Raw genomic sequence first — 10,587 nt, 5'->3', positions numbered from 1 at the left:
CCCCCGTTGCCGGGCATCCAAAACTTTCATCCAATTCGTGGGATTTTCCAGACTATATCGCTACATGATACACTGAATGTTCGTACTTTAAGCGAAAAACAATGTAAAATTGTCTGTGATTCGCCGGAAATACCACTGAACCAAGACAATGATATCGCAAAAGCATATTCTAAGTTACAGGATAGGCTAAAGATTGGCGTGGCCGTCATTTTGACTAAACGGATACCAGTAGGAGCTGGTCTCGGAGGCGGGAGTAGTAACGCGGCTACTCTGCTGCAATATCTCAATCCTTTATGTGAACCAGAATACAGCACGAGTGAGTTGCAGAAACTTGCCTCGGAAATAGGATCAGACGTTCCTTACTTCATAAATGGTGGCACGTGTTCTGTAACAACTGGTTCCGGTGTAAACGTAACTCCGCTACAAGAAATGAAAACAAAATGGTTCTTACTTATTTATCCGAACTTCAAAGCATCAACTGTGTCAGTATACAATGAGTTTGGCAGACACGACAAACGAGATCTTAACGGCCCCTTCCCAGACTTAGAAAATAACTTTGGAGAAAATGATCTCAAACCCGCGGCTCTCCAACTGTACCCTGACCTTCAAAGGATACACAGGAAATTATCAGAAATGAACCTAGGTGATGTCTACATGACAGGTTCGGGCTCAACTCTGTACATTTCCGTTGTTAGTAAAGAAGAGGGAGAACAGTTGCAAAATATTGTTCAAGATCATATAGAGGGAGTGTGGACTTGTGTAACTCACACACAGCCGTTCTCGTATCAGCAAGAAAAATAACCATGATTACGATACGAAGTTAGTTTTGTTTCAGAATTATCAGTCTAAAATCACTTTTAAGGAACCATAGATAACAGATGCATATGGATCATACATATCTGTGTATTTTTTTTAAAGGGACGTGTGTTTTTTCTGTTTTGTCGAGTGTTTTCCGACTTGTCCGATTTGGTAAACATACCAGATACAGACAATTTGATCTATACTTGTTTATCACACGTTTGATTAATAAAATTGGTTTATCATGATATATATATGATTTTGAACATTCTATATCAGTTTTTTTGTGAAGAAGGAAGCAAAACTTCGCACACACAAACGTAAATAACTTTAAATTTACGTTGTGATCCCTGTCTGATATTTTTTGTAAGTGCGTACAAGTCAATCTAAAAAAAGTAATATTTATCCTGACAACAACCCTATGTGCTGTCTTTATTTTTATTTCTATGATTCAACAAAATGGAAACCCACACAAAAAAACTGAGAGCTGTTCTAATGCATTCGCACATATGGTTTTCTGGTGGACGAGACGAGAACGTTTTTAGTGTGGTTTGGGAAGGGTCGTTTACTGACGTTACAAGAACTTGTGGTTCGGCCCATTTGCTTATTTTTGTGCATGTACAATTATTGTTGTTATAATAGCAATAAAATATGATTAAACTAAACTTTACAGTGTTAGAAATCAGTGACTAACTTTCTTCTGGGTGCTCGACGCTTACATTTGGCCGTGAAAAGGGAGATGTCCTTAACATTTAAGTGATTTTGCCTTCGCGACCAGTGCAGCTGCACTGTTCGCTATTTAGTCAGTTAATTTTCAGTGAACACCCCTTTGAATAACAAGAGGTACTGCCCAAATTGAATGACGGACCAGTCCATTTTAGAAATATATAGCAGGGTAACATGAATGCAGCGTGATCACGTTCTCTTTACAAATTATCTACATTGAATATTAGCTCTATATATAATATACTTGGTTAACGTGACCTAACAGGAGAAAATCTTTTAGTTAGCACAAGTACAGACGTTGTGCTGACACAAGTACAGACGTTGTGCAAATACATTCTCAAAATACTTTGGTTAATACCGAGGACTTAAAAGTTAAATACAATTAAGCCATACGTCATGTGTAAATATCATACACGATATAATATTGCAGAGCTTAGTTTTTTTACCCAAACATCAAAGAATGAACTAAGGTCTTATAAATATGCAGTAAAAATGACAAAATACCGAATTCATATTCGAAATGGTGTGTTCGTAATTGCTGCCTTCTAGCTTTAAAATGCATAGGCACAGTAAAAAAAATATTGTTAACGTCGATTCTAGCATTAAATTGCCGTTTAACGGGAGAGAAAACGTGACTATGTTAATTAACAGAGATTCTCGCGCTAATTCTCTGTTACATATGTGTGTGGGATAACGTAAACGTATTACGGTCGTTCTGCGCATTTCAGATATTTAGTGACGCCGATCGCCATATTATATAGACACATTTTTTTTTTACACGTGATATAGTAGAAAAATGTGGATATATATCTGTTATTGTTGCAGCATCTGCAGAATCACATGGAATATGTTGGTTCCAGTCTCTCAGCATTCTGCAGAATCACATGGAATATGTTGGTTCCAGTCTCTCAGCATTCTGCAGAAAACATGCATTATACCTGCTACTTGAAGTTTCAGATCGCTAGGGTATTAGATCTTCAATAGCTAAGATGGCTGCCTGAGGTTAATAAATGGCGCGCCTATTGTTACGGGGGTCTGTGGGTCAATTTTTAAGTGGTTTTGAGAATGAAACAAGACATTTTTTCGCCCACCTGAGGTTGGACAAAGATGGAAGACATCTAGCATGTGAGAATGATCAATAACTGGAGAATACTTTAGCCTATGACCTACAACCTTAAGTGACTTGTTAGTTGATCATCCTTATTGTTTAGGGTCAGTAAGTCAAATGCTAAGATCACAGTGACAAAGACTTGATCCTATTGTTTCAAGGTGACATCAATACTGAAAATAGTTTTCCGCCAATTGTCTGTCACAGTGGGCATTTGGACATATGACCATTAAACTACAAAGCACACTTGTCTGTGTATGTAGACAACCTCTATTGCAGTTTGTCATTCAAACTTTACTAAAGGTCACCGTGACCTCGAGACTGAAAATTTAGTGGAGAATGCTTTTAACCATGAAACTTCAAGGCTGCTATTCAGCCTATTATGGTCCTTATCAGTCAATGCTCGCTTAAAATGATTTTATTATCTGATATCCACTGGACTTAAGATGACCCTATTGTTTAAGAGTCAAACATTAGTAGACCAGTAGGCATCCTATCAATTACTAGTGAACCAATGAGCCTACCCCAATCAAACTTCATAGGATAATTGCATGTGGTCAGTAAACGATCAGTACAGGTTTTGGGTTAGTCAAGTCCATTCTATGAAGTTTGACCACCATAGGCCAAAGCTTTTTCCAGTTAGTGGACACAAGTTTTCAGTCTGCTGGTCATTGTAACCTTGACCTTTGACCTAGTGATGTACAAAACAGTAATGTAATCTTTAAAGTTTGACCAATGTAGGCCAAACTGTTCTCCAGCTATTGGTCAGAAACCAGTGTACCAGCAGTGGGTCCAACAGACAAACACAGGTAGTACAATACATACAATCTTCTTTGGAGAGTAGAATAAAAATGGTTTCCAACAGAGTTTGCTTGGGCCTATTTCTGCAAACTTTTATGTTCATTCTCTGTAGATGACCCTACTGTTTTTGGGGTCAGTATGTCAAAGGTCACAAAAAACTGATTCCCGTCAATGACTGGAGAACTTATGGGACAACTGTATGTAGTATATGACCTCTTATTTTTTAGAGTCATTAGGTCAAAGGTCAGTCTCAGTTGGTTTTGAGGCTTAAAAACTGTTTTCTGATCAGAAGCTTGCAAAGGCTTTAGTCAACAAAAAAGTTCATGCTGTGAACTTCAGAAGATGACAGTTCCTTGTTTAGCTCAATCTGATTTTGGGGTCGCAAGTTTGATCCTCAGGCAAATGAGGCTTAAGCTTTTCATTGCCATTTAGTATAAAGACATTGTGTCAGATGTCATTCACTTTCCACCTCGGATTCATGTGGATAAGTTGGCATTTACTTGTGTACTAGTACGGAATCTAGAAACCCTGGTTAGGTTAACTTCCCGCCATTCCATCACTGAAATACTGTTGCAAAATGGCACTTAACCAAACAAAATTTAAAGATGATATCTTATTGTCTATATATGACCTTTATCACTTTATTTGGGGTCAATAGGTCACAACATACTCCAGACAAACACTAATTTACTCAGTTACCTTTAACAGGCCATCATGGACGACATTTAGAGACATGTCCCTTCATGTGAAAAATGTCTGTTATTATAATTTTGGTATCAAGTAAAGCAAAAGTTGGGAGTTATTACAAATTCCTCTTCTGTTATGCTCTCAGATCCCTCAAACAGTTCACAAGAAGCGGTTGTTTAAAGCTTTTTCTATTTTAGGGGCCAAATGGAACAATACAAGCCAGATTCAGAAAAGTCTGTACAAGGATGTTATAGACCAGGTTTGGTGAAGAACAATCGAATGATTCATGAGAAGAGGTTGTTTAAAGGTGTTTCTATATCTCTAAAAATGTTATCTACCAAGTTTGTTGAAGATCCATCAAGCTATTTATGAGAAGCTGTTTAAAGGTATTTCCTTTTTAGTTGTGGCTAAAAGGGGTCAAGCTGAGACATGTGAACAAACTCGAGAGAGATTCATGCTAGACCAAATTTGGTGTGCTTCTGGCGAGTAGTTACATTAGGAGATGTTTATGTAAATTGTTGACTATGGACACCAGACCATTCATCTACACAAATATCTCACTCTATGCCTTAGGTTCAGGTGCACTAAAAATGTGGCCTCTAGGTCCGACTTACTTTTTAGCTCTGACAGTTCCTATGTTCAGCAGAGGAGAACCGTTTGAAAATCTTTTGACAGAGGAACATCAATGCATAGTTTCATCAACTTCCATCAGATAGTTTCAAGGAATATGTTGAAAAAAGTGTGGATGTCGAACCAGACAGTGAGATGTCACAAAAGATCAACTGAGCTAGAAATGGAAAGAGCATGAAAACTTTCAATAAATTTTTTAGATGTAGTAACAAGGGAGAGTAGATAAGCTCTCTTTATACTTTGTACGGTAGAAATGAAATGTGTGACACATTTACTTCGACTAAGCAGATTTCTTTTCAATGCAGACGCGTGTTCAAAACAGGTGGAATAAACAAATATGGTGGGTATAACTAAATTTATTCACATACAAATCAAGTATTTAATCATTCATTTTCTCTTTGATTTCTTTTTCCTCTTTTTAGAAGAAGTAGTTTTTACAGCAGTCTGAATTTTGTCCTTCGTTTTCATAACGCACTCTGTTTCAGTCAAAGCATTACTGTTCAGTTCTGTTTTCATCTTGTTTTTCTTCTTTTTTCTTTTCTTCTTAACAGTGTTTTGGTGTTCTACATGTTCCTTCACATCATTGATTTCTTTCACATCTAGTGGTTCATCTTCCAATACATTCATTTCACTACCTTGAGGTAAGAAAGACATGTCTCTATTTTTAACATCTAATGCCTGACTAGATTTTAACACAGTTCTCTCTTTCTTTGCCTCTCCCAATGTAGTTTGATTGTGCTTCACCAATAATTCACTTAAAGATCCTCTCACTTTTTTCAAGAATATTTTCTCTGTCTTTGATGATGAATCTTTATCCTTCATCAGATTTTTCAACCTGTACAAAATGTATATTTTTTTCATTATCTTTTTCTTTCCCACTTTGGAAAAATTTAAGCAAGTTCCACATACCTCGAATGTTCCAGACTTAATTTGCTTGACAAAATTGTCAACATCTTCATATGTAAGGAGAACAGTTTCCAAATGTGCTATCATACTCTGTATACTGCTTATGTTTACTTCAGGTAATTTTACAGTCAGTTTATCATCTACAGTATCTGTGTCTGTTAAGTTTGCACTCAGCTGTTCTTCCTTCTCTCTCTTTTTACTTGCCATATCTGTTGACGGTTCATCAATGTCATACTTCATTGTAGATTCCTGTTTCTCTGTCTCTGGTTTAAAACCAGTGTTTTTGTTACCAACAGATAGTTTTTGTTTCTTTCCTACTGGAGTTTGTTTTACCCCATTTTCTACAGTGTCTATTTCAAATTTCCTTTTACTACTACTGGAAAGAATATGTTCAGTTCCTGATGATTCAATGTCTGGAAGGAGATATGGCTCTTGAACTAAATGTTTCCTCTGTATTGGTTCTAAATAAAACAATAGTGATACTGCTGTATTATCATTCAAATGTATGTAACAACATCTACTGAATATTGACAAAATATTCATATGAAATATCTACAATATAAACTAGTGTGATAAATAGTTCTGCAATTACATTTTGTTCTGCACATTCTATAAGAGAAAATAAGAAATTTTCTCTATGCCCTAAGGGCACATAACCCTGAAATGCCATAACTGACCCTAAGAAGGTATGTCATACAAATTTACAGTCCAAGGTGATGACTTGCATGAAGTTTCATTTGAATCAGTTCCAAAGTATGGAAGTACTTTGTGTTATAATCTTGAGTGTTACAACAAATGCTAGTGTTCACATTTGTCTAGGTCAAGGGGCATATCAGTTAGCAATGCTTTGATTGACCCTACTCTCCTCAATATCCTAAAACTGTGTACCAAAATATAGTTGTTGAATATTTTCAGTTAGAATGATAGCAATAACGAATAAATAAATATTTGTTTTTTAACTTGTTGGTCTGATTATCATAATGTGTGAATCATTCTACTGGAGTAGTAAATAGTAGTTACTATGTGAGTTAATGTATTGTTGAATGTTTCATCACCTGTATATGTTCTGAGGCCCATATGCAAGAAGACTGGGAAACCAAATGTGTAGCCACATTAAATAATGTCTTTAATTATTTACTTACTAAGATAATGTTTGTAATATGCTGTCTGAAAATGTCACAAGTGTGTTATTTTAAACATCATTTCTTCCAATGAAATTAGTAAAAAATTTCCTACATGTAGGCTGATTTTTTTGGTCCCTTGAAACCATGACTAACTTGAGAATTTTGCTCATTCTCTTTGTTCTCAATGATTATTGTTTCACTGTACCGGAACAAGAATTCTGCCAAGCGAGCAATATACACCCGAAGGGTTATATCAAAGGAGGACAGATGCAAAATTTTAAGAAAAAGCAAAATTTAAAGATTTTTTTTTTTGCTGGGAGTGTGTGTGTGTGTGTGTGTGGTGGGGGGGGGGGGGGGGGGGGTAAGCAGGGCGTGTGCATGCATTGGTGGTGTCAGGATACCTAAATGAAAAATATAATGTAGATCGTCTCATCACCACCTGCCTATATTTCAAGTTTCAAGTCAACACCTTTGATGCATGTAGTTTTTAAGTTCTGCTCTGGACACAAAAATACCAAAGTGACTGCTCTATAATGATCCAAGTACCATAACCCAGTTATAAAAGAAGCTTTGATTTAAATGTCATGCAGTAATGCAATATTTAAAGATAATTGTCTGAAAATATGACTCAACAAAATATTTATATTATCATGCTTTACCTCCAAGATCTTCCTGATAGGCTGCCTCCAGAAATTCCACACTTTGTGGTAAACTGCCACTCTCTTTCTCAACTTTAACATTTTTCATCAAGTCTCTAGAAACACATCAAAATGTACCAAGAACAAACTTGCATGTAACTCAATTATAATTTAAGACTTTGTACTAAAGCACACAGGGAAATACTCTGTTCTCAAAGTCGTCTATGCCAGATTCCCTATTTCCTTTATTTGTCAATAAATTTCCGATAAATTCTGTTTATTTCAAAATGGTATAATTTGCTAAAGTTCTCTAAACACAGCATCATCTTTCTAGATTAATAGCTACATAACAACTAAGAAGATGGCAAAGAAAATATGCCACACATAAAAACTGACAGCATTAAAGACTTCACTCCTGGGTGAATACAGGATAGAGAATGGTTATGTACATACTGTTCAGGTAGTGGCTCATCTCCAAATAATTCAGTTAACCATTCTGAAAGATCTTCTGGTAATTCCTCATTCTGCAACTAAAATCATATTCATGTTAACCTTTCTAAAATGGACTGGTCCATTAATCAGTTTGGGCAGTACCATTTATTATTCGGAGAGGTGTTCACTGAAAATTTACTGACTGAATAGCAAACAGTGCTGACCATGATCAGCCTGCATTGATGTGCAGGCTGATCTTGGTCTGCACTGGTCGCAAAGGCAGAATCAGTTGCCACCAGCAGGCTGAAGGTTAAGAACTACTTATACGTACATTACCTTCTTGCAAAACAGTATATGAGCCACGCCATGAGAAAACCAACATAGTGGCTTTGCGACCAGCATGGATCCAGACCAGCCTGCGCATCCGCGCAGTCTGGTCAGGATCCATGCTGTTTTCACTAACAGGTTCTCTAATTACTATAGGCTTTGAAAGCGAACAGCATGGATTCTGACCAGACTGCGCGGATGCGCAGGCTGGTCTGGATCCATGCTGGTCGCAAACCCACTATGTTGGTTTTCTCGTGGCACGGCTCAATTATGATGTTAAACATATACCAAGCACATCTTTCACTAACATATTACTAGTAAATCATTAGATTACACCTTTAATTGTAGAAAAGCTTCACTTATATTCAGCTTTGCTAAGTAAATAAAACAAACTGACTAAAGTACTCCATCTTCCTAAATGCAAGATCTAATGGCGACCCATTCGAAGTCATCTTTATGTTTAATTGGATTTCTGATATTGCTATTTTTATTTCCACCAATCTACTTTTATTTGAACCAATCAGACAACTTGTTTCAACAAGCATTTGGCTCAACCTTCTAAATGCCATCGACAGATGAAGTATTACCGGTACAAATACTTTGTTTTGACCAGAGCAAAGAATTATATTTGATGCTTGGACTTTTTTTTGCTTTATTATTTCATTTCTTTGCAAAGAAAAAACATGAGGGCACAGCCATTATTTATTGTAATCAGAATTATACTGATTCTACTTTCAGTTTCAAAATGTTGAAAGCAATGCTCTGAACATGACCCTCCATCCATTGTATTCAGATCCAAAGCATAGCATTAAGAGATAATTTTTATCAGATTGCTATATAAAATGTGTACATTTTGTATGTAGAGCTGCTGTCACAATTAAATGTTGTTTTTCAGTGGTAGTATTAATTCTAAATACTTATTATATTACAAGCAAACATGTTTATTTTAAGTTAACAGAAGCTTTCTAATTACTGTTTTTTTTGTTGTTTTTTTTCAAATATGAACTTTGTACAGAACATTCCTTTAACTGATCATTTTTATTATAAATAGCCTTATCCATAATTTATACTATATGACCTGTCTATATACAGGGCTAGTAGGTCAAATATTTGAAAATAAAACTGCAAAAATTGATTTTTGAATTTCTCATGTCATGTAATAAAACACTTATTGAATGGCATGCTGATCACTAAGTGTAAAATGCATCAATTTTCTAGCTTTAAAAATGCAAACTACCATTTAAAGCTGACACAACAGTTAATATCAACCAAGTGAAACAGTATTTTTCTACTTTACTCTTAACATAGACACATAATCAGAATTGCAAGTTTATGCTCAGTTGGAAGTAAATTAAACATAGCTTGGAATTTCTGTCTTTCCAATATAGGTAGGATACCATGACGAATGAGGTGTTGAGAGTGAATAATATATTTCACATCCAACCTAAAACAAGTTAGTATACACTAAATTCACAAGATTACATACCCATGGTACAGCTGTATATCTAAAGATGTTCAGACATGAGTACAACTTTCCATACCATTTACATACGTAGAGACCTAGAGAGTTACACACATACCTGAAAGAAAACAATGCTGTAATGCGTAATACAGACCAAACTAATGGATGATGATATAATACGAAGTTTGTTTTGTTTGGTTTAATGCTACACTGACACAATTATAGGTTGCATGGCGACTTTTCAGCTTTTTGAGGTGGAGGGAGATCCCAGGTGCTCTTCTAGGCATTTTTCCAGGCACAAGCAGGCACCAAGATAGAACAACTGACCTTCCTTAAGCCCATTGGAAGGCTTCATCACATGAAAGAATTCTATACCCCAGGTTTTGCCTCCAACAGTGGTGAGGGGCATGTGATTCAGATTAGGTACCTGAACCACCTGGCCATGGAGGACTCTCAGGATACCAAGAAACAATATATCAAGAATCACAATAACTTAAAAAATAACAACAGCTGTTACAGGACAACAACTTTCGAAATTTCTACATCTTTACTTTACCATTCATTTGACATGTCAATTTTTAGAAAATTATATATTATGATACATTTCCAAATATGGTGTTGCAGTATCATGATATACCCAGAAACCAATTTTCTGATTATACCCATCCCTAAAATCTACATACAGACACTTCAGAATGACATACATATGATTTCCTGTAATCAATGACAGTAACCTTCAGTTTCAAGTACTTCCCATGTGACGTCCTTGACAACAAACAGTACGGAGTGACTTTAAACCTTATACACCTGATATGCTTTCCAAAGGCCAATTTTGGAACTATTTTCTAAAGAAATACATTAATTAGTATGGTATGAATGGGAGTAATCGAGTCGAAAAGTTGTATCTGTATCTAGAAGCAGAAGATTATGTATCATACAGTTTTAACA

At 35.9% G+C, this 10,587-nt stretch overlaps 1 protein-coding gene across 2 annotated transcripts in view; it reads right to left on the bottom strand.

Moving 5' to 3' along the window:
* Positions 1-5,088: 5,088 nt before the first annotated feature.
* LOC123531376 (uncharacterized) overlaps positions 5,089-10,587 on the bottom strand; it is a 29,242-nt gene continuing 23,743 nt past the window's right edge. Inside the window, exons 7-10 of one of the 2 annotated variants that reach the window (XM_045312281.2) lie at positions 9,664-9,757; positions 7,872-7,942; positions 7,440-7,534; positions 5,089-6,117 (exon numbers count right to left, since the gene is read on the bottom strand). In XM_045312281.2, coding sequence (XP_045168216.2) covers positions 5,138-6,117; positions 7,440-7,534; positions 7,872-7,942; positions 9,664-9,757 — 1,240 coding nt within the window. In that variant the 3' untranslated portion in view covers positions 5,089-5,137. Of the gene's footprint in view, positions 6,118-7,439; positions 7,535-7,871; positions 7,949-9,663; positions 9,758-10,587 lie in introns of both variants that reach the window. The other variant, XM_045312272.2, reaches the window with a different exon arrangement.

This window comes from Mercenaria mercenaria, chromosome 1 (genome assembly GCF_021730395.1).
Source record: "Mercenaria mercenaria strain notata chromosome 1, MADL_Memer_1, whole genome shotgun sequence".
Classification (NCBI taxonomy): domain Eukaryota; kingdom Metazoa; phylum Mollusca; class Bivalvia; order Venerida; family Veneridae; genus Mercenaria; species Mercenaria mercenaria.
Note: the sequence above shows the minus strand (reverse complement) of the source record. Positions and strands in the feature narration are given on the sequence as shown.